General features: G+C 36.8%; 2 protein-coding genes across 3 annotated transcripts; both read left to right on the forward strand.

Moving 5' to 3' along the window:
• Nucleotides 1-13,600: 13,600 nt before the first annotated feature.
• LOC104728595 (LRR receptor-like serine/threonine-protein kinase GSO2) lies at nucleotides 13,601-17,933 on the forward strand. 2 transcript variants are annotated; one of them, XM_087471289.1, is made up of 3 exons: nucleotides 13,607-15,467; nucleotides 15,591-17,339; nucleotides 17,425-17,933. In XM_087471289.1, exons 1-3 carry the CDS (start codon nucleotides 14,261-14,263, stop codon nucleotides 17,802-17,804), a joined length of 3,336 nt encoding a protein of 1,111 aa, XP_087327415.1. In that variant the 5' UTR covers nucleotides 13,607-14,260; the 3' UTR covers nucleotides 17,805-17,933. The 2 variants fall into 2 exon arrangements, with proteins under 2 accessions (XP_087327414.1, XP_087327415.1); XM_087471288.1 differs by having other exon boundaries at nucleotides 13,601-17,339.
• A 544-nt stretch (nucleotides 17,934-18,477) lies between these two features.
• On the forward strand, nucleotides 18,478-21,700 carry LOC104728596 (uncharacterized). The gene is made up of 7 exons (XM_010447555.1): nucleotides 18,478-19,179; nucleotides 19,276-19,394; nucleotides 19,484-20,371; nucleotides 20,831-21,038; nucleotides 21,225-21,351; nucleotides 21,420-21,486; nucleotides 21,583-21,700. The coding sequence occupies exons 1-7, from the start codon at nucleotides 18,478-18,480 to the stop codon at nucleotides 21,698-21,700; spliced, it is 2,229 nt and encodes a 742-aa protein (XP_010445857.1).
• The last annotated feature ends 3,514 nt before the right edge of the window (nucleotides 21,701-25,214 follow it).

Raw genomic sequence — 25,214 nt, forward strand, 5'->3', positions numbered from 1 at the left:
ACGAAACTATAATTCAAAAACAAAATTTTGTTCATAAAAATATACTAATATTAGTTAGCATATATGACGTCATATTTCCCCCTCGGAACTATCATATCGTACTAGATTCACATCGAACTTTAACCTCGTTCTATATTTTTGTAAAGATTTTAAAATTTACATATGACTTGATTGAGTTTAAAATCTGAAAAAAATATATATGCATGTAAATAAATTTTATTTGAAACATCAGTTTTACCGTTAAATCGATGTATTCTCGGTTTTTTTATTGGTTTTTGTCGTGATTGTTTTTTTTTGTAATCGTAAGTTTTTAAGTTGTAGATTTCAGTTTTAATTTGTTTTGTGTTTTCTATTACAGTTGTCGCAAATCTGCAATTAAATTGTATACATATTTAATACTATACCAAAGAAACAAAGCACCAGTTTATCCCAAATATGTAAAATCGTGGAACGTACCAATTGAAGGAGTTTTGCTTCAATGATGAGTTATATAACATTTAGATATACACGTGAATGGAACAATGCTTTGAGATGGATTGATTACCTATATTGTCCTATATATGGGTAGGTTTGATCAGTATGGACCAAATGAAGAAAGAAGATGAACTGTTACACTAATTAGCAATTAGGTTTCATTAAGAGGCATAACCACAAGCTAAAATGACAAATAATTATGCAAATTGAGACTGATCATATTTCAGGAATAAACCCTAAATAAGAACATCCTATTTAACAAAATTGAGAATGTTTTCCATTAGATAAGAGTTGTACACTTTTAAACCTTCTACAAAAATAAACCATAATGAATATGACATATTACCCTTTTCACATCAGTATTGATACTTAAATTAATCGATTTTAAGGATATACGATTCCTTACATAAAAGAATTTACAAGCATATATAACTAAAAATATTGATAAAGAAAACAAGAAGTTTTGGACTTTAACAAGGATTCCCTTATGATCAAAATGTTATGTATTTTCTATCATTTAAGCAAAAGACGAATAAAAGCGTATTGTTGTCTCTTTCATGGAAGTATTACAATTCACATTTGTATTTCTATAGAGTGTATGAACACGGTGTGGTTCTACTTCAGCAGCTAAATACTTCGGCATTTATTTCAAAGATGACATCTACAAAATCTTTTGTTTAATCGGGAAAATATCAAAGAGAATCAAATTAGAACTAACCAATATGTTGCCAAGTTTGGGGTAATGACAAAATATGGATATGATAGAGCGCCTTTGATTGACCTAGAAATTATTTTATAGGTATAATTGAGCAATGGGTTTAGGGTTTAAATCTTCAATATCTATACCTTTTAGGCTTTAGATTATGGACTATTTTGTTAATTTATAAAATTCATGCTATTTAAGAATATAATAAATATATAGTATATAAATCATATATATTACAACAATATATAAAGTAGGTAATATTTAACATTAATCATATATTTTTGTTTACGAATATATATTTCTATAAAATCCAAATATAGAAATACAACTGCCCTCTTTTTTGATGAAAGAAAAGTAATGAGAAGCAAACACACTTCGCAACAAAAGCGGAAATTAAAGAAATATTCTTCAACCAAGTGATGGTCTCTCATCTCACCCACTCTCTTTCCTTGGAGTATAAGTTGAAAAGACTACACAACTCAGTAAAATTTACAACTTCTTAACAACCAATCAAAATGTCGGTTGATGAACCCTTTGCATGCATTTAAATATCCAAACTTTGATCACTAATTTATTATGGTCTCCTGGTTCGAAGAGATAATAAGAAATCTAAAAACATTTTTGTAACAAGTTACAAAATGAATATCCGAAACATCTTATAATTATGAAGAAGTTGCATAATTTTAATCATATAAATTATAGAGAATCATGCATTATCTAGAATATTGAGTTAATACCGATTGTAATGGTAAATATTGAGTTAATACCGGCCGTAACGGTAAACATCAAGCCAATACGGGCCGTAACGACAAGCATCAAGCCAATATGGGCCGTAACGACAAGCATCAAGCCAATATGGGCTGTAGCGGCAAACATCGAGCCGATACGGGCTGACACAACAATTAACGAGTCAATACAGGCTGTAACGACAAACAACGAGTCAATAATGCTGTAATTGGACTTTGTGACCGACTCTGAATTGCTACACCTCTATCAAGAAAATATTTGACTCAATCTCTTGGAGAGAATATTCAGAACGACCTTATCTCATGAAGAAGCGGTTACTCAAACCCAAATCTCATGAGGATTAGGGTAAAGAGACTTCCCTATAAATAGTGAGCGATTTCGACATGATAGAGGAGGAAATCGAAGCCAAAACAAGAGATCCAAAACATAGCCGCACGACTCAATTCCAAAGCATTGCTAGGGTTCCTAAATTGACTTGTTGTGCCTTAAACTCTTGTATTTGAACTCGATACTTTGATCAATAAGAACGACTATTCAACATCTATTTCTTGTTTCCGTAGTCTCTAAATGAATCGATTATTTTTGCCCAAACCTTTACGAGGGACGACAGAAGAGAGATGAGTCATTACGTGCCTACGTGGGACGATTCAACAAGGATAAAGTGTCGATACCAAGTTGCAACGTGTCTACTGCCATATCGGCATTCAAGAGAGGTTTACTCCCAGATGGCGACTTGTACAAGGAGCTAACCAAGTATCAATGTAGAACAATGGAGGATGTGCTCTCGCGGGCATGGGCACAAATAAAATGGGAAGAAAATACATTGTATTAACATCGACATTCATCACATTTTGACTCTCGCGTAGTGAGAAACGAAAGATCGACACGGGATAATAAACCTTACCAAAGACATCGAAGCGAATACACTAGCGTCATAAGAAATGGTGAGGAACCTTATCAAATTTTAAGCAAAACTGAAAGTGAGGAGCGCAAATCGTCAAAATGACAAAGTCGTCAACGGCGTCTCGATTTTCACGGCATGGTGATATCAGCCATGTGTTGATGACAAAATCAGTAGAAAAAAACTTACCTGTGGAGAACCAATGCTAATGAATCGACAGACTTGAAAAATTTATGGATGATTACCCATTGAGGAAGCATTTTTCAGTATATTAGTCGCTGCTAACCAGTTGAGGAAGCAAGCGCTAGCAAAATTTATGTGACGAATCACTGAATGCAAAAACTTGACAACGAAATACTCGTTAACAAGAATCTTATGGTGAGACACTTGATGCACAAATCTTCAAGATGTTCTCTACCAAAACTTGGAACTCATGTCATGAACATGGGCTATAAATCATGTTGCAAGACAATAAAATCATATCATTCGGTGTGAAGCTTGTCACGATACAAGATAAACATGACTTACAACGCAGGACATGGTCCTGAAGTTGTTCATCACATTACACATTGAAGTCATTGATACACGAACACGTGAACGATAGGCTCTCTGTGAAAACTGGGTAATCACCTGAACGTAAAACATTCGCTACAACTGCCTATTAGTGAGACATCGCTATAGGAATGTAACAAATTTGGAATCCACCTAATGGTCAAGTCCAAAATGCTACACTTGACAGCAAAACACTTGCTAACAATAAATTTGCTATAAGGTCACGAATCTGGATCATGTCACGAACATGGCATCAATATCTGCATTGTGGCAAACTTGTCAATGTTTAGCCAATTCAAGAAATTGGTAGGAATCACATTGTTATTTTGAACCCAATGTAGACTCAATGTGTAATCAATTCAAGAAATTGGTTAGAGACCACATCGTCTATGTAAAAGCCAATGTGTAACCAATTCAAGAAATTGGTTAGGAATCACATTGTTATTTAAAAACCAATGCAGAGCCAATGTGTAGCCAATTCGAGAAATTGGTTAGGAATCACATTGTTATTTTGAAGCCAATGTAGACTCGATGTGTAACCAATTCAAGAAATTGGTAGGAATCACATTGTTATTTTGAAGCCAATGTAGACTCATTGTGTAACCAATTCAAGAAATTGGTTACGGATCACATTGTCTATGTAAAAGCCAATGTGTAACCAATTCAAGAAATTGGTTAGGAATCACATTGTTATTTAAAAGCCAATGTAGAGTCAATGTGTAGCCAATTCAAAAAATTGGTTAGAAACCACATTGTCATTTTAAAGTCAATGTAGACTCAATGTGTAGCCAATTCAAGAAATTGGTTAAAGCCACATTGTCTATTCAAAACAAATACATAATGAGTGTGCAGCCAATTCATGTAATTGGTTAAAGCCACATTGTCTATTTAAAGCCAATAAATAGTAAATGTGTAGCCAGTTCAAGAAATTGGTTAGGAACAACATTTTCATTTTGAGGCCAATGTAGAGTCAATGTGTAGCCAATTCAAAAAATTGGTTAAGAACCACATTGTCTATTTAAAGCCAATGCATGGTTAGGAACCACATTGTCTATTTATAGTTGATGCATCAATGTGTAGCCAATTCAAGAAATTGGTTATGGCTGCACTGTCGTTTCTGAACCAATGTGAAATCAATGTAAAGCCAATTCAAGAAATTTGTTATGGCTACTTTGTCGTTTAGGAACCAATGCGGAGTCAATGTGTAGCCAATTCAAGAAATTGGCTAAGACCACATTGGCGTTTTAGAGCCAATTTGGGGCCAAAGTGCGGCCAATTCGATAAAATGGATATGGCCAAATGTCGACTTAAACCAACACTGAGTCAACCGTGTATCCGATTCAAAGAATTAGAGCCAATGTGAAGTCAAGTTGTAGCCAATTCAGGTAATTTTGGTTACGCTAACATTATCATTTTAAAAGTCGATGTGAAGCCAATGTGATAATTGACTAAGGCTATACCGATCAATTGGAGCCAATGCGGGATCAGTGTGTAGCCAATTCAAGAAATTGGTTAAGACAACTATATCGTTTCAGAGCCGATGGGAAGACAATTCACTAAATTGGTTATGACAAAATTGTCATTGTTGAGTCAATGTGGAACCAATTCATTAAATTGGCTATGACAAAATTGTCAATATAAAGCCAATGCGCAGTCAACTTGATAAACCGGTGATGACAAACATTGTCACAGGTCTTGCCACGGGATAAACATCGTCCCAAAACTACAAGATCACGATGTGGATCACGACATCGTTAATGGAAGGCAGTGAATTAATCAAGTGCGAGAAAACGACTACATCTAAAAGGTATGTCATGACTTATAAAAATATTTAGCTTTATATTTATGGTTTATTAAAATAATACCATTTGTCCATACTACTCTCAAAATTCTTACTAAGAAAATAGAGAGTGGGGGGGCAAACTGTTGGGCATAATTTTAATCATATAAATTATAATAGATAAATTCTATTATAATTGTTGTATATTCTATAAATAATAGAGAATTATGCATTCTCTAGAACATTGAGTTAATACCGACCATAATGGTAAACATTGAGTCAATACCGGCCGTAACGGTAAGCATCAAGCCAATACGGGCCGTAACGACAAGCATCAAGCCAATATGGGCCGTAACGACAAGCACCAACCCAATATGGGTCGTAACGGCAAACATCGAGCCGATACGGGCCGACACAACAATTAACGAGCCAATACGGGTTGTAACGACAAACAACAAGTCAATACATGCTGTAATTGGACTTTGTGACCGACTCTGAATTGCTACGACTCTATCAAGAAAATATTTGACTCGATCTTGTGGAGAGAATATTCGGAACGACCTTATCTCATGAAGAAGCGGTTACTCAAACCCAAATCTCATGAGGATTAGGGTAAAGAGACTTCCCTATAAATAGTGAGCGATTTCGACATGATAGAGGAGGAAATCGAAGCCAAAACAAGAGACCCAAAACATAGCCGCACGACTCAATTCCAAAGCATTGCTAGGGTTCCTAAATTGACTCGTTGTGCCTTAAACTCTTGTATTTGAGCTTGATACTTTGATCAATGAAACTGACTATTTTTGTGGTGTGGTGGTGAATGATGTATGGAATGATGACTTATGAATGAATGGATGGCAGGGTGTTTCAATTCCCCTTATGCAATTGTAGTATAAGAGGTGTCAATCCAATTTGAGTGTTTGTGAACAATCAAGATGTGCATATGAGTCTAAGTCAAGCCAGATGTAAAGGTTGTTTGTCACTAACAATCCTATTGCAGAATGTAAAGTGAAGAAAGTAAAAACTACTAAGATAGATGCCAAATGTAAAGAGAACAGACTAATCAAAACTATGATGAACCAAGAACAGAAATAGAACTATGATAATGCAAGTAATGCAAGGCAAGTAATGAACAGGACACTAAGTAAATGCAACAGAAATGCAACTAGAATGAGACAAGAGATAAGACAGGACAACTACAAAGCATAAACACAAGTTCTGGGTTGGAACTCGAGCAAGCACTCGATCGAGTGCTGATCGAGTGCACGGTTGAGCTGGACAAATACGCAAAACAGAGCAATACAAGAAAAACAGAGCAATACCAAAACTAATCAAACAACGATCAAACAACAGGATTTAAGCTAAGAAATCAATAAACAAGGAAGGTCTTGAGGAGGGATTCATGGGCTGGACTATGATTGAGGTCATCTAACTTGGTCAACAAATCTCAAACAACTTGAGCTAATCTCTAGACATATATTTCTAAGACATGTTTAATCCACTCTCATGGCAAGAAACAATCAAACTCATGCATCTCTAGACTTGTTCTCACAAAGTAAAGAATCTACACAAGCAGGCATTAAGCAATATGTCAAAAATCAAACAAGACTTCTAATCTCTTAGCAAGCCTAATGATAGTCTCTAGATCTAGCCTTATCTATGCTCTTTAGACATTGGTGTGATGCTAAGAGGCTTGAAATCAGATCCTACCCTCTCAGATATAGGATCAGCATTAAGAACATCTAGCCTAGAAGAGATCTACAACAATCAAGCTTGACCAAATCAAACAAACCACAAACACAGTCCAGCCTAACCCATCCTCAAGATCCTAAGCAACTACTCACAAGAACACATGATGAACATCAAAGTCATAAACCCAGAAAATGATGAAACTTGCATGATTAGATAGATAAAGCAAAGATCTACAATATTGAAGAAGGAATCAAACACGAATTCTTAGTATCTTGAAAGTTATGGAACCAACAAAATCCAAGAATTCTTTGTTTTTCTCCTTTTAAAAGAAGTACAAGATCTAAAAAAATAAAAGTGCAAAAGGAATAATTCTAAAAAAGGTAAAAACTAGGTTTTTAGACTCTCTAAAAAGCTGGACTCTCTACAAAACTGGACTCTTTTGGTGGCTGCAGGTACAAGCCCTTATATAGAAAATGTAGTGGAAGCCCTAAAAACACTACAAGACAAAATAGCCAGGCGGCTCGACCAACTCGACCTGGTGCTCGGTCGAGTGACCGGTCGAGTTGGCTCCTCTTGTGCTCCTCCCACTCGGTCGAGTCCCTCTCAGCACACGGTCGAGTGTCTGGTCGAGTGGGCAGTCGAGTTGGACTCCGGACCTTGGTTCTTCAGCCTTAGCTCTCTTGCTTTCTCCTCATGATTGCTTCACTTCTCCTCATGATTGCTTCACTTCTCCTCAGCATTGCTTCCATGCTCCTTAAGCTCCAAAATCACCTGTTTATGCATGAAAAGATGCAAATGCAATGCAACTAAACTCTAATGCAAGAACAGTCCTAAAGCTATGCAATAATGGTCAAAATGGATAGCAAAAGATGCAAAAGATGTGAATATATTAAGGGAAAACAGGGTAAAATATATGAACATCAACACCCCCAAATTTAGTCTTTGCTTGCCCTCAAGCAAATGAACAAGACATAAGAAGGTAGGTGAGGTTTGAAAGTGGGATCTCAGCTCCTAAAGCTTGCAAATAGACCATCTAGAATCAATGTCCAAGTTACTAGTACTATGATGCAAGTTGAATGAGCTGTACTTAAAGATTTTAGACAAGCATATCACAACCTTTACTGATTTGAGCTTTAGATGTCCACATGCATTCAAATCAAGCATTCCTTTAACATTCATTAATCAAGAACATGAATCAATTATATGCAATGCTTAAACTCATTTGGCTTGGCAGTAAAAGGTTTAGAGACAATGATGGCCTCTCTTTAGAGTGAGGTTTATCAATATCAAGGTTCTCTCATAAAAAATGGATTGAGCTTTAGAAGAATGCTAAAGGTGAGAACACTTAGACACATACAAGAACAAAACCTTGTCTACCCAAAGGCACCCAAAGTGTTTATCCTATCAATCTAAACACAATTGATCCTAGTGCTACCCTTTAACTTCTTCTCTTCTCTTTCACCCTTTTCTCTTTTGATTTTAAAGTCTTAGGAGAGGTTTCTTATTTGATCTTTCTAGTGGAATGGGAGATTCTTACTTATTTGCTATGGTTCTCTTTTCTTCTTATTCTTAAGACATATAAGCATTTTGCTAGACTTTTCTTTTCTTTCTTTTCTTTAACTGAAACCATCTTTAAACAATATCATACTTCCCATTCTTTCACTAGACTTTGATTTTACTTAAAAAACATTCCCCTACTAAAGACTCTAACCTTTTCTTTCTCTTCTCCTCTTTTCTTTTCTTTCTTTTTCAAACAACCAAATCCCAAACCCAACAATGAAATCACCTAGTCCTATCTAGCTTGGAAAATGCAAACTAGAACTACACAAGGCATTATTCTTGTCAGTTCAAACCTAACACTTTCTACCAAGCTCAATCCCAAAAAGGCCTCACACACTCAAGAATAAGCATGGCTTGAAAGAAGGGTTGGTTAAGGGTCTTGGAAACTGATCTTAATGATTCAATCAGCTACTTGGATCAACAAGAGTGGTAAAAAGGAGAAAAATAATCCAAATATGTATATGGTATCCATGAGTTTAAAGCAATGCACACATTGATATTTAACAGTCAATATTAAGTTCTTATAAGTAGGAAATGGCATCAAATCACAATATGCTTCAATTTAGACTAAATGCAATGCAAGAATTCAAGGCTTGGTTCAATCTTATGCTTCTAACTACTCAACTAGCATCAAAGTACTATTAACTTGGGCATTGATCCTAGTCTAGTGAATTAAACAAGCTAACAAGGCAAAACTCATCATAGATCCCTAATGCAAATATTATACAATCCTACATGAAACATGCTAAACAAGATGCTATTATGCAATGCAAACTACATGAACACTCTTTTTTATAAAGAATTTTGCAAAAAATTTCAAATTTTTAGGGTTTTTCTATGTCTTAGATGCTATGCAAGTATTAACATGATGATGCTAAAAATTTGAAATAAGAAAACAAAACACAACATCAAATGCTATCTCAAACCCTCCCCCAAACTTAAATCACACAGTCCTCTGTGTGAAAGAAATTTGTAAGAGGATTCAAGATCAAACACAAAACACAATATGAAATGCAATGGTATTTACAACGGAAGGTGATAGTGGTACCTTAAGTATTGGAGAAGAAATTGTCCACATCCTCTTGCATGCTGTCAAAAGTGTAGTTGGGGTCTTGTTGATTTGGAGGAGGAGACTGGAGCAACTCGACTATGGCCATCGACTGGTACTCGGTCGAGTGCCTGGTCGAGTGGGGGGGTCGAACTGGCTGCCGAGTCTTCGTTTCCTCTTCTATCTGGCCTCCCTTGCTTCCCTGATCATGAAAATACCAAAAAAAAAATCAAAATACCAAAAACCTTAAACAATATGTACATGGATACCTTAGGGACTTCCTCCCTAGTGAGCTTGTTTAGAGTCACTAAGCTTGACTTTTGATGCCTGAACGCCTGTTCAGGCTTGGTTTGGATTCCAAGGAGGTGATGAAATCCCCTCTGGTTCTATTTGATAACCTTGGTGCTGTTTCTTGATCACTACCTCCTTAACATTTGAGCTTTGCTTCTTCTTAAACTTGAGTCTTGGTCTTGCCTTCTTCAAAGACCTCTTGTTGAGCTGAACTTGAAGATCCTTCACCAGATCAGTCAGCTCTTGAACTGAACCCTTAAGATGTTGAACTGATTCCTCAGGAGATGTGACCTTAGCTGTTGAAGTCTCTTCTTCTCTCAAAACCCCAAAATCAGCCTTATCTTCAATCTTAAATGGTTGACCTCCAATGGTTGGTAGGTTAGATGGATTTGTAATATCAAAGTTCATGGTCAAACCTTCAGATATGTTCAACCTTATCAGCCCCTCCTTAACATCAATGACTGCTCCTGCTGTGGCAAGGAATGGTCTCCCAAGCAAGATTGGATCCTCTACCTCCTTATCCATCTTTATTATGATGAAATCAGTGGGAATTCTTGCCTTGCCTATCTTGACTAGGAGGCTCTCCAATTTACCAACTACATCTTTTTGTGAACCATCAGCTAGACTTATGTAGAGATTGCTTGGCTTGAATTCAGTGTGTCCAAGCTTTTCTGCTATAGAGTAGGGCATGACACTAACAGATGCTCCAAGATCACACAAGCATTTGTTGAAGTGAAGGTAGCTGATGGAGCAAGGTAGATTGAATGGACCTGGATCTTCAAGTTTTGTTGGTACAATAGCTATCCCAATCTCTTCTTGATCTCTCCTGTTTTGATTATGAGCTTTCTGCTTGGATATGTCAAGTAACATGCCTTTGTAGAGAGGATATGGGGCATATTGTTCCAAAGCTGGTCCTCTCTCCTCTTCCTTCTCTTCAATGACAACCTCCTGTTGAATGGCCCTCACTTCCTTCTTTTCAATCACAACCTCTTCCTTCAAAGCCATGACTTCTTCCTCCTCAATGACTTCCCCTTGTTGTAAAGCTAACTCCTTCTCTTGTTGCAAAGCCAACTTTTCCCTTTTCTCAATAATTTCTCTGATTTCTTTCATCTTTTGTGCTTTGAAACGCCCTGGGAATGGTAAAGGTGGTTTATAAGCAGGAGGAATGTACTTAGCAGGCTTAACAGCTTCTGGGACATCAACTCGACTGGAAACTCGATCAGTCACTCGATCGTGTGTGTGTTCGAGTGGGGGGTCGAGTTTTTTGTCAACTTCAGCTTGTTTTGCACAATCTTCACTTTGAGCTTCAAGAAATGACCAATCCTCCCCATTTTTAACTTCACTGGCCTCAGTGACAACTGCCTCATTGAGATGAATGGCCTTAGCAGTGCATTCCCTTGGGTGTTGAAGTTGGTTTGGTGTAGGAGAGGAAGTAGAAGCCATGCAACTCTCCATGTTTGTGATTATAGAGCTCAGTCTCTCCAACTGGTTATTCAGTCCAGTAGAATAAGAATTCAACGTTTGGTGCAGCTCAGCAAACTGCCTTGCTTCCTCAATCTGCTTAGTGGCTTGCCCAAGCAACATTTGTTGCAGCATAGCTCTTAAGTCAGGTTCTTGAGCTTGTGAGGTCAGGAACCATGGAGAGGGATACAATTCAGCCTGGTATACTGGTTGATGTTGCATGGGTATGTAATTGAACATACTGTTGTGGTACATCATTACTGACTCGAACAGGTACTCGGTCGAGCACAGGCTCGAGTTGAAGGTCGGGCTGACTAAGATGAGAAGACAAATGTATTCGGGTTGTGACTCGATCAGGTACTCGATCAGCACTCGGTCGAGTGCTAGCTCGAGTTGGTACCTGAAACTCAACACAGACAAGCAGAAGAAGAATTGAGATTAGTAGTGATCAAAAGTAGCAATAGAACTTAATCTTAGACTAATAATGACCCTAATTGTCACAAATAAACACTCAAATGGGCAACGGCGCCAAATTGAAACTAACTATTTTTGTGGTGTGGTGGTGAATGATGTATGGAATGATGACTTATGAATGAATGGATGTCAGGGTGTTTCAATTCCCCTTATGCAATTGTAGTATAAGAGGTGTCAATCCAATCTGAGTGTTTGTGAACAATCAAGATGTGCATATGAGTCTAAGTCAAGCCAGATGTAAAGGTTGTTTGTCACTAACAATCCTATTGCAGAATATAAAGTGTAGAAAGTAAAAACTACTAAGATAGATGCCAAATGTAAAGAGAACAGACTAATCAAAGCTATGATGAACCAAGAACAGAAATAGAACTATGATAATGCAAGTAATGCAAGGCAAGTAATGAACAGGACACTAAGTAAATGCAACAGAAATGCAACTAGAATGAGACAAGAGATAAGACAGGACAACTAAAAATCATAAACACAAGTTCTGGGTTGGAACTCGAGCAAGCACTCGATCGAGTGCTGATCGAGTGCAGGGTCGAGCTGGACAAATACGCAAAACAGAGCAATACAAGAAAAACAGAGCAATACCAAAACTAATCAAACAACGATCAAACAACAGGATTTAAGCTAAGAAATCAATAAACAAGGAAGGTCTTGAGGAGGGATTCATGGGCTGGACTATGATTGAGGTCATCTAACTTGGTCAACAAATCTCAAACAACTTGAGCTAATCTCTAGACATATATTTCTAAGACATGTTTAATCCACTCTCATGACAAGAAACAATCAAACTCATGCATCTCTAGACTTGTTCTCACAAAGTAAAGAATCTACACAAGCAGGCATTAAGCAATATGTCAAAAATCGAACAAGACTTCTAATCTCTTAGCAAGCCTAATGATAGTCTCTAGATCTAGCCTTATCTATGCTCCTTAGACATTGGTGTGATGCTAAGAGGCTTGAAATCAGATCCTACCTTCTCAGATATAGGATCAACATTAAGAACATCTAGCCTAGAAGAGATCTACAACAATCAAGCTTGACCAAATCAAACAAACCACAAACACAGTCCAGCCTAACCCATCTTCAAGATCCTAAGCAACTACTCACAAGAACACATGATGAACATCAAAGTCATAAACCCAGAAAATGATGAAACTTGCATGATTAGATAGATAAAGCAAAGATCTACAATATTGAAGAAGGAATCAAACACGAATTCTTAATATCTTGAAAGTTATGGAACCAACAAAATCCAAGAATTCTTTGTTTTTCTCCTTTTAAAAGAAGTACAAGATCTAAAAAAATAAAAGTGCAATAGGAATAATTCTAAAAAAGGTAAAAACTAGGTTTTAGACTCTCTAAAAAGCTGGACTCTCTAAAAAACTGGACTCTTTTGGTGGCTGCAGGTACAAGCCCTTATATAGAAAATGTAGTGGAAGCCCTAAAAACGCTAGAAGACAAAATAGCCAGGCGGCTCGACCAACTCGACCTGGTGCTCGGTCGAGTGACCGGTCGAGTTGGCTCCTCTTGTGCTCCTCCCACTCGGTCGAGTCCCTCTCAACACACGGTCGAGTGTCTGGTCGAGTGGGCAGTCGATTTGGACTCCGGACCTTGGTTCTTCAGCCCTAGCTCTCTTGCTTTCTCCTCATGATTGCTTCACTTCTCCTCAGCATTGTTTCCATGCTCTTTAAGCTCCAAAATCACCTATTTATGCATGAAAATATGCAAATGCAATGCAACTAAACTCTAATGCAAGAACAGTCCTAAAACTATGCAATAATGGTCAAAATAGATAGCAAAAGATGCAAAAGATGTGAATATATTAAGGGAAAACAGGGTAAAATATATGAACATCAATCAATAAGAACGACTATTCAACATCTATTTCTTGTTTTCGTAATCTCTAAATAAATCGTATATACAGTTTTAGCCTTTATAGCCGATCTCAAAAGCTTTATCCTCTTCATTTATTTACTTCTCCTCCCTACTCACCACATCAAACACACACACACACACTTATACGCGTATATAATACACATATATACAGAGAGAGAGTCTTTATGCACCGTTCTTATAACCAATCATCTTACTTACAACAAAAACACAACAATTGTCTTAAATTCTCCTTTCGTTTCCAACACTAGTCTCATCACTACTACCACAAGAAGCTTCATTCATTACTACTACTAGCCAGCACAAGAACTCGAAGAAGCTTCTTCATTCGCCACTACTTTCACAATCACAGATCCCTTGTTTCCTTAAGAAGAAGAAGAAAACAAAAAAAAATGCAGCAAAAAACTCTTCTTCTTGCTCTGTTTCTCACTCTGGTCCGGTTCAGGTCAAAGCGACGACGATCTTCGAACTCTTCTCGAACTCAAGAACTCTTTCCTCACAAACCCAAAAGACGAAACCGTTCTCCGAACTTGGAATGCAGTTGATTCCAATTTCTGCAACTGGACCGGCGTCACATGCGGTGGTAGTGTAATCATCGGTTTAAATCTCTCCAGTTTAGGCTTAACCGGGTCAATTTCACCATCGATTGGCCGGTTTAATAACCTAACCCACATGGATCTGTCTTCGAACCGTCTCGTTGGTCCCATCCCAACGACTCTCTCCAACCTCTCCGCTTCGTTGGAAACGTTACATCTCTTCTCTAACCGACTCAGCGGCAAGATACCGAGTCAGCTCGGCTCGCTGGTGAATCTCAAGTCGTTAAAACTCGGAGACAATGAGCTCAACGGATCGATCCCGGAGACGTTTGGGAACCTCGTCAGTCTCCGGATGCTTGCGTTAGCCTCGTGTAGACTCACCGGTACAATACCGAGTCAGTTGGGGAGACTCGTTCAGCTCCAGGCTTTGATACTACAAGACAACGAGCTCGAAGGACCGATTCCGCCGGAGATTGGTAACTGCACCAGCCTCGTTTTGATTACCGCGGCGGTGAATCGTCTCAACGGGTCGTTACCGGCGGAGCTGAGTCGACTCGCGAACCTCCAGACGCTCAATTTGGGGAAAAACAGTTTCTCCGGTGAGTTACCGAGTCAACTCGGTGATTTGGTTAATCTCAATTACATTAACTTGATTGGTAACAAGCTCCAAGGTTTGATTCCAAAGAGATTAACAGAGTTGGTTAATCTTCAAACGCTTGATCTGTCTTCGAACAATCTCACTGGAGAGATACACGAAGAGTTCTGGAACATGGATCAGCTCGTGTCCTTTGTTCTATCGAATAATCGTCTCTCTGGTTCATTACCGAAGACTATATGTTCTAACAACACAAGCTTGAAGCAACTTGCTCTGTCTGAAACTCAACTCTCCGGCGAAATCCCGGCGGAAATCGGAAAATGTCAGTCGTTAGAAGCGCTTGACCTATCGAACAATACGCTCACAGGTCGAATCCCTGATTCGTTGTTTCACCTCGTCGAACTCACGAATCTTTATCTTAACAACAATACCTTGGAAGGTACGTTATCTCCATCAATATCTAACCTAACGAAACTACTAGAGTTTACTCTGTATCGCAATAACTTGGAAGGTAAGGTACCGAAGGAAATCGGATTGCTACGCAAATTAGAGATTCTGTATCTATATGAGAATCGTTTTTCGGGTGAAATGCCGATAGAGATTGGTAATTGCACGAAGCTGAAGGCGATTGATTGGTATGGTAATCGAATCAGTGGAGAGATTCCTTCTTCAATAGGAAGATTGAAAGAGCTTACTCTGCTTCACTTGAGAGAGAACGAGCTTGTTGGTAACATTCCCGCCACTTTAGGTAACTGTCACAAACTGACGATCTTGGATTTAGCTGATAACAAGCTCTCTGGTTCGGTACCTTCCTCGTTAGGGTTCTTAACCGCGTTAGAACAGTTACTGATTTACAACAATTCTCTTCAAGGAAACCTTCCGAGTTCACTTGTCAACCTCAAGAATCTCACAAGAATCAATATTTCCAGCAACAAGTTCAATGGTTCGATCAGTCCGTTGTGCGGTTCAAGCTCTTATCTTTCGTTTGATGTCACGGAGAACAGATTCGAGGGAGATATACCATTTCAGATAGGGAAGTCTCCTAATCTTGATCGTTTAAGGTTAGGGAAGAATCAGTTCACAGGAAGAATCCCTTGGACATTTGGAAAGATCAGGGAGCTGTCTTTATTGGATATCTCAAGCAATTCTCTCACGGGAATCATACCGTTAGAGCTCGGTTTGTGCAAGAAGCTGACACACATTGATCTCAACGATAACTTTCTTTCAGGAGTTATACCACCATGGCTTGGAAAGCTTCCACTGCTGGGAGAGCTTAAGCTTTCTTCTAATCAGTTCATTGGGTCTCTCCCTACTGAGCTGTTCAACTTAACGAAGCTTCTTGTGTTATATCTTGATGGCAATTCACTTAACGGCTCCATACCGGAAGAGATTGGTAACTTGGAAGCTCTCAATGCACTTAACCTCGAAAAGAATCAGATTTCAGGTCCTCTTCCTTCATCAATAGGCAAGCTGAGCAAACTTTACGAGCTTCGGTTATCAAGAAACTCGTTAACCGGAGACATCCCAGTTGAGATTGGAGAGCTGCAAGATCTTCAAAGTGCTTTAGATCTCAGCTACAACAACTTTACAGGACATATTCCATCCATGATCTCGACGTTACATAAGCTTGAGACGCTTGATCTGTCTCATAATCAGCTTGTAGGAGAAGTTCCTAGCCAAATCGGAGATATGAAAAGCTTGGGATATCTAAGCCTCTCTTACAACAACCTCGAAGGGAAGTTAAAGAAACAGTTCTCTAGATGGCAAGCAGATGCATTTGTAGGCAATACAGGTCTTTGTGGAAGCCCTCTAAGTCACTGCAACAGAGCTGGATCAAACAAGAACCAACGAAGTCTTAGTCCCAAAACCGTGGTTATCATCTCAGCGATTTCATCATTAGTAGCGATTCCTTTGATGGTACTTGTAATCTTCCTTTTCTTCAAGCAAAGTCATGATGTTTTCAAGAAAAGGCGAGGCGGGAACAGCGCAGTCTCATCAGACTCTTCTTCTTCTTCACAAGCTCCTCTCTTTAGAAACGGAGGTGCAAAGTCAGATATAAAGTGGGAAGACATTATGGAAGCTACACGTTACCTTAACGACGAGTACATGATTGGATCAGGAGGGTCAGGAAAAGTTTACAAAGCTGATTTGAAGAGCGGAGAGACGATTGCTGTGAAGAAGATTCTTTGGAAAGATGATTTGATGTTAAACAAGAGCTTTAACAGAGAAGTTAAGACACTTGGAAGAATCAGACATAGACATTTGGTGAAGCTGATGGGTTACTGCAGCAGCAAAGCTGAAGGTTTGAATCTGTTGATTTATGAGTATATGGAGAACGGAAGCGTTTGGGATTGGATTCACACGAAGAAGAAGGAGTGTCTTGGTTGGGAGGCAAGATTGAAAATAGCAGTTGGGTTGGCTCAAGGAGTTGAGTATCTTCATCATGATTGTGTTCCTCCAATTGTTCATCGTGATATTAAATCGAGTAATGTGCTTCTTGATACCAACATGGAAGCACATTTAGGAGATTTTGGACTCGCCAAGATCTTGAGTGAGAATTATGACACCAACACAGAATCAAACACTATGTTTGCAGGCTCTTATGGATACGTCGCTCCAGGTACATTAAACGTCTTTCTCAAGTTTCTTGACTTGCTTTTTCAACTGTTTAAGCTAATGTTTTTGTTCAATGGGTTTATGTTCAGAGTATGCTTACACGTTGAAGGCGACTGAGAAGAGCGATGTTTACAGTATGGGGATAGTGTTGATGGAGATTGTGACTGGTAAAATGCCAACTGAGAAAATGTTTGATGAAGAGACAGATATGGTTAGATGGGTACAGACGGTTCTTGATACCCCGCCGGGTTCTGCAGCGAGAGAGAAGCTGATTGGTTCAGAGCTTAAACCACTTTTACCCTGCGAAGAAGAAGCAGCTTACCAAGTTCTTGAAATAGCGATTCAGTGCACCAAGACTTATCCGCAGGAGAGACCATCTTCAAGACAAGCTAGTGACTACCTTCTTAATGTCTTCAACAATAGAGCTGCCAGTTACAGGGAGGCTCGAAGTGATGATACCTATAAATGATTTTGGAGGCGTGAAGCTTAAGTAAACTCGAAATATTTCTTCTTTTTGACTACTCTGTTTTGCTTTGAGGGTTGATTACTGCATCATTTGCGTAGTAGTAGTCATATCAGTTTGTGACAAATAAACAAATTACTCTTCAATTTGCTAAAGAAAAAAAAAACTACTACTGATTTATTGAGAGATGAGGAAGTTCAAGTCCAATCAGGCCGTCTCAACGGGTGGCAAGGTAGGCAAAAAACTAGGGTCCAAATTTTTTTTGATCAAAACTCTTAAAGAAAAAGGGTCCAAAAAAAACCAAAACTTTTTTTAGGTATAAAAGGTCTGCAAATCTGTTTTGCCTAGGGTCAAAAAAAATGTTTGAGACGGGATTGAGTCCAAAACACATCATCTAATCACTGAAAGGTAAAATTACCATTTCAACACACAACTTAACATGTAGTATATTAGTTACTAATTTACTACTACTAGTCATAGAATATGAAAATATATTATCTTTATGTATAAGATATATAGTGAGAGCAAGTCCTCAAGACTCAGCTACTTCTCTATAGATCATTGTTTGTTTATATCTTTCTTTTTCTTGAGTGTAACAAAACAAAGCAATTTTCAAAACAGAACAGAGGATTTGGTTTTGATCTTTATTTATTTTTATAAGAAAATGGCGTCTATAGAAATGGCTTCGAGGGATCATAACACGAAAGAAAAGAATCTCACAGGTTTTGTTACTGATCGTTTTAATAGCTGTCGTGCTTTTCCTGCTGAGGGTTCTGCAAGTAATGAAGAGAAGAATAAAGAGGTTCTTGAATGTTCTTCAAGATCCACTGTTTTAAAAACAGGGGAACCTCTGCAGATTCCTTCTTCCAACCACAATCCAACTTCTTCTCCGCTAGTGACCAATTCCAATCCGTTTTGTAATCCGGGTCAACCTGAGACCTCTTCAAGAAATGGTGTCATCATTGGAGCTTCTTCTCTGGTTCAGATTTGGGAAGCTCGGTCGCAGCAGTCAAGCTCGAGTCTAAGTCAATCGCTAATAGATAGCAGGACGAGTTCTGGATTAAGTCTCTCGGACATTTCGAATTCGAGTTCTTTTTCTGAGTTTCTCAACGACGTGGAGAGAAAAAATAACGAAAGCAGTGGTGAAGAAATAGATTGGTCTCCTCAGTCCGACATGAGTAATGTTTCAAATTCTTGTGAGAATGATAGAGAAGGTAGATGTTTTCTTGAACTGGCTACTTGTACCACTAGGGTAAGAGGGCGACAAGCAAGTGAAGACGTTTGTAAGATGATTTTGCGTAACCGAGAGATTGAGCTCGAATGGCTCGATGACCGCAACGCGGTTTCAAAGTTCTCCCGTCGCGGGTGCCGACGTCTTCAGGTTACTTTTATTTTATCCTAAACTGGTAATTTAATTTAATACATTACACTTCAGACGATGTTACTTAATTAAAATGGTCTCTTCCTTGTTATTTAGTATATGCTTAGAATCCGAAGTCTAGAAAGGTGCATTTCCATTCAAGAAAGATATATGTCGAAATCAGCAACATCAGGTGTAAACCGGTCTTTGCGAGGATCTAGTGTGATAAATCACAGGTAATGATCAGCTTATTCAGTTATTTGAACTTCTAGAACATCTTTATTAAACCAAGCTATATTGATTGATCAATGGAATCAAAATTTAGGGATAAATACAAGACAAAAACTGAGAAGGGGTCTTGGGAAAATTTGAATAGCGCGGGAGAAACTAAAAAGTTATCTAGACCAGTATCTTTCCGGATGAAGAGGGTATGTAAAATGGCCTGCAAAACAGGAGATAAGAATGTCTTGCAAGAAAAAATGGAGAATAGTAACACGAGGAAGAACTATGAAGCTGCAAGCAATATGAACAGTTCAAAGAAACATGAAATTGAGGGGAAAGCTACAGAAGAAGGAGAAGGGTTGAGAAAAGCTACGGTGAAGGAAAGTGAACAAACGAACAAGTCTTCATTGAGTACTGCGGAGAAAGTGACTCTTTGGGATTCTAAAGGGAGACCTAATAGGAGAAGAACTATGGGGAAAGCTAAAGACGAGGAAAAAGCTGCAAGAAGAGTCGCCATTGATGTGAAGACTGTAGAGAGAAATAAAGAAAGGCGAAAGAACGAAGAAGTTAGTGTTTTTGAAAAAGGCAAAACCATGGAGATTGAGGAATATAGAACCAACCCTCAAGAAGTTACATCAGTGGCTTGTTTGGAGCAAAGAAAGGAAGAAGCAATAACAAGTCACATCTTTAGAGAGAGCGGCAAAGAGGAAAAATCTTCACAAAACGATGAAGAAACATCAAAAGCCAAGAAGCAAGAAGAGTCAGAAACATTATGCATGGTTCTTGAAACACCAATATTTCTAAGTGGTTGGGATGATAATGTAACGGAATATAAAGATTATGAAGATTACAATGGAGAGAGTATGTATTATGATTGGATTAGCGATAAATCGCGCCCACGAAGTTATTGGGAAGCTCTCAAGAAACAACGGGAGCTCGAGCTTATGAACAAGAGTCCAGAGAAAGATGATATGCGGAACTTAATCGAGATGTATGTTAAAATGTGATCCATTCGTCATTTTCTAAAGATTAGCTTTAATATCTTTAATAACATGTGTGATTGACTGATTGCTTGTGTAGAAGGACAGTTTCTGGCTTCCTCGCAAGTGAGTTTCGGGAAAAGATTGACAAAATCATGATCTCACGCATGCAAAAGATGTTAGAAGTAGATAGCAATCTTGTAGAAGAAGAAGATAACGAGGAGAGCTTGGTTGAGTGTTCAGCAAGGTACCTTGATGAGAGTATGTATTATGATTGGATTAGCGATATATCGCACCCACGGAGTTATTTGGAAGCTCTCAAGAAAGACCGGGAGCTCGAGGTTATGAACAAGAGTTCAGAGAAAGATGATATACGGAACTTAATTGAGATGTATGTTATAATGTGATTTCAGTCTCTATTTCAAAAGATGAGATTTTATAGCTTTAATAACATGTGATTGCTTGTGTAGAAGGACAGTTTCTGGCTTCCTCGCAGGTGATTTTCGGGAAAAGATTGATAAAATCATGATCTCACGCTTGCAAATGAGGTTAGAAGTAGAAAGCAATCTTGTAGAAGAAGACGAAGATAACGAGGAGAGCTTGGGTGAGTGTTCAGCAAGGTATCAAGAGGACCTAGAAGAAACTGAAACAGAGAAGGTAGATCTTGAACCAATAACTGTAAGTGATGGTTTTAGCCAACATCTCTTGATCGTTACTACAATTTATTTAATCCCTAAGGACCTCCTCTATGAGTTTTTCTCTGTTTTTCTATGCTTATTTCTTAGGTTAGTAGCGTTGCGTGTTGGTGAAGTAATAGATTTATGGTTGTGTGTTAGTAAAGTAACTAATTTATGATTAACACAGGAAACACAGATGATATGTGATCTCAGGAAACAAATCAAACAGCTTCAAAGAGAAATGTTCGAACTACAAAGTTTAGTCAAATCTTGCGTCAGTTTCCAGAAATCCATGAAATGTGAATCACTTTCTGGTGAGTAAACACTATTCTTGAGTAAACATTACTGATGTAACTATAACTTTGAACTATGTCAAATTCAGTATCAGATTCTCTGGAAAGAAATTGTTCTGTCTGCTTGGAGATGCCTATAGACTCACTTCTCTATAGGTACATATGTCTGCTTGAGTGCTTGTAAAGCCTAGCTAGAAAGCGAGTATGGTTGAAACACGAACGCTGTAATGAAACTGCGGTTTTGTTTTGCAGGTGTGGACATATGTGCACCTGTCTGAAATGTGCTCATGAGCTTCAGTGGAGTAGTGTGAAATGCCCAATCTGTATGGCTCCAATTGTTGATGTTGTGAGGGCATTTCTTGATTCTTAGGGGCACAGGAAACAGACGACAAAATAATATTTTTAACTCAAAGTATGCTAAGTAAAGTTTAAACACTTTCTATAAAAATATTCATGTGAAAATAATAAGAAATGTTTGTATATATGATTTGTAAATATGGTTTTCTCTAATGAATGATTTAATTTCTTGTAATCAAATTTAATGTGCTGGCCAAATTCGTTGCAGCAAAAAACATGAAAATGATATAGTATCAAATAACTAAGGGACCCTTTGTAACGACTAAGGATAGAAATTGGCTAGAGACAAAGTTTTTAGATTGCCCAACATTGGTTGGACATATCTTTTGAACAGTTTCTTTCATCCTACTTAATTTATACTATAATTTGTGTGTGTATGTGTGTCCATTATACGGATTTAATTTTGGAATACAATATATCGATGTTACTAATACTATAAATGTCACATATCACAAACACTAATATACATGTCTTATCAACAATTATTTTTTATATTACTGAAATATATATGCTTAATAATTGAAAATTAATACGTGACTCATTCGCAAAACCAGAACCAGACCAGCCACATGAAATGAAAGTGCTCTTCACATCTTTCTACAATATACATTATAGTTTACAATCATGCATGTCTATAAGTATCATTATCAATATATTGAAGAAAATACCATGATATAAGTATATATATGATGGTGTACACACACAAAAAAAAAAAAGTATGTGGGCAACAAAAGTTGTTTGGCCGAAGAAAGAATATAGAGAAACTAATTAAAGCTTTTAGAAAAATTTAATTTGTTTTTGTTAAAATGTTAAATCAAGTCACAAAATAAATTCTTTTTATATGGTTTATTCATTAACACATGGGATGTCTCCTCCTCGTGATTCCATTTAAAGAATCACATCCCATCATTTTCGTTTTTTTCTTTATTTCCTCAAACCTTTTTTGTAATATTATCTTCTTACATAAAAGGAACATCAAACATTTTTGTATCATATTAAATTAATAATTATTAAAAAGTGATTTCGGGTCTATTAAGAAAGGATAAAAAGAAGAAGAAGAAGGAGTTGACGTTTGAAGAGACTTTGGTTGTTCGGTTGTCATCCTACAAAGCTTCATCTTAACGTTATATATGATTACCTTTTTCTAGACCACTAATTGATTTCTTAAGTATTCCATTAACTTGTTTATCCATGTGATATGTTTCGCTAATTCGCCCTAATTAAAAAGAGGATACTTAACATATATATTATGTTTGAGTACATAGTTTTATAATTCATACTATACAATCAGTGAATTAAAATAATTGTATAGATCATCAGTTATAGCTATTTTAATTTGGAATCATATGTTTGGCGTTTATCCTTAAAAGCTTTTAATTATGAAATAATCTTGAAGGACCATATATGTAGATAAAGGCTAAATGTAAGCTTTAGTTGGCTAAAAGATGAGATTCCACACACAAAAAAAAGCTGGAAGCTGGTCCATTGTTACACAGCTTGAATCTTGGGACCAATTTATTCGTATGCCACATCTCTTTTTTTTTTTCTTTATCATTTAATATGTATAACTAATCATTTTAGTATTGTACTAGTTTCTTATTCTAGATAAGTACTTGTCATAATGTCTTGTAGGTTGTATGTAGCTAAATGACAATGGCGATGTTATCTCTTCTAAATAGCTAGCTAACTTATGATATTTCCTTTGTTTCACCATGATTAGTATAATCCAAACAAATTAAGAAAATATTTAACGATTTTCACTAAAAACATGTTTATTTAACAGAAAAACGCCTCTTACTTTAAAACTTATTTGAAACGAATGAAATATTTTCTTTTGAATTAATGAAAATAATTATTACTTGAAACGATAGATATGATTTGGTCTAAAACTTTAAAATTCTAGGGGTAATTAGCTTCATAATGTTTTTAAAACTTATAAATTTGTGACTTTTTTTTTCCTCAAACTTCTTTCATTTTTGTTTTTTTTCTCACGGACGACAGAGATTTACTATTCACAATCACACGCAACGAATATTTTTCTTGTCGATGAACATTGTTTGGTTGATTTGGGAAATCTATCCCGAACATAGGTGTAATAAGAAGGAGAAAAAAAAAAGATATGATTGTGATCAAATTGTCAAGCTGGATCTTAAATGAAAGGTCTCTCTCAGAATTAAAATAACTCGGCACTTGCAATATTAACAGTACAGGCAAAAGTGAAAGAAGGACCCTTCTTTCTTCTCGCTGACAAAATTGCTAATCATCATTCATAACGAATCACACAATACCATAATACATTGAACAAACGTTTCTCATACTATAAAAGAACTTGAATGTAAACTTTTAAAATAATGAACTTTGAACTAGTTCATCGACATGAATGTTCATAATCGACTAAGTGCTATATATTCAAGATATGGAAGACCATAGATACGAAGAAGTTATAAAGATGTGGTTTGTCTAACCATGGCGTAAACTAGCGTAAAATTCAATTTAAGGTTTCAAACATCTTCTAGTTTTTGTCTAACCATGGCGTAAACAAGCGTAGCTAATGCATTCAATGTTAGAACATTTATTGGTTGGATACAATTCTTAAGAAATGCCAAAAAAAAAATATGGCACAAATTTATTTTTTTCATCTTTTTTTATAACTCATGAGTGATCCTAAAAGCTTTTTAGGTTCAAAGACTAATTTCCTGAAACTTATTAAATTTTAAATCTCCAGTGACCAATACTACTCAAATCCTATCTCCCTTTACCAATGAACCAAAACGTTATTATTTTTTAATTAAGAATGTCGTTGAAAAAAAAATTAAACTCTTTTTTTTTGTCAATAACACTTTGTATTAATGAGACGTTTGATATGGTCAAATTGTAATATCCTAATGGTACTAACAGCCTTGCAATTGTAATACTCTAGGGGTCGAATCCACAGAGACTCTAGATCACACAATAGACTTATTAATCTTTTAATTATGCTAAATCAAAATATTAATTTAAAAACAATGCAGAAACAGAATTAAAAAGTGTTGTAAATTCAGGAATTAAAAAGCTAGGCCTAGGAAAATTCTCAAGAATTTATGAAATATTAAATCAATCAATAAATTAGGATTCAAGCAATTAAGATCAGATCTAGAACTCTAACTCTTCTGTAAAATAAATCAGTTCTCACTGCAAATATTATCTAAATTTAAAACCAGAAAATCCAAATCTCTTTGCAAAATTCTAGGTAATAAATCAACTTTAAAAACAAGTTTAGATTGTTCACAAAATCACTAAATCAAATCTCTTTGCAGAAAATAATTTTGCTCATCAAAAAGTTTTATCAGGAAAATCAATTATATTCTCATATCAATTTATTTTCCTAGATATTAATTCTAGGTGATCAATCAAGAATTAACATGAAGAACAACCTAAGATGAATATCTAGAAAGATAAAGAATCCTAAAAATAACAGATCTAATAAATCATAAAAACCCTATGAAAAACTCTGAACCTAACAAGAGATCTACTCAGACATGATTAAT

Source organism: Camelina sativa, chromosome 11, assembly GCF_030686135.1.
Source record: "Camelina sativa cultivar CO46 ecotype springtype chromosome 11, ASM3068613v1".
Taxonomy (NCBI): Eukaryota; Viridiplantae; Streptophyta; class Magnoliopsida; order Brassicales; family Brassicaceae; genus Camelina; species Camelina sativa.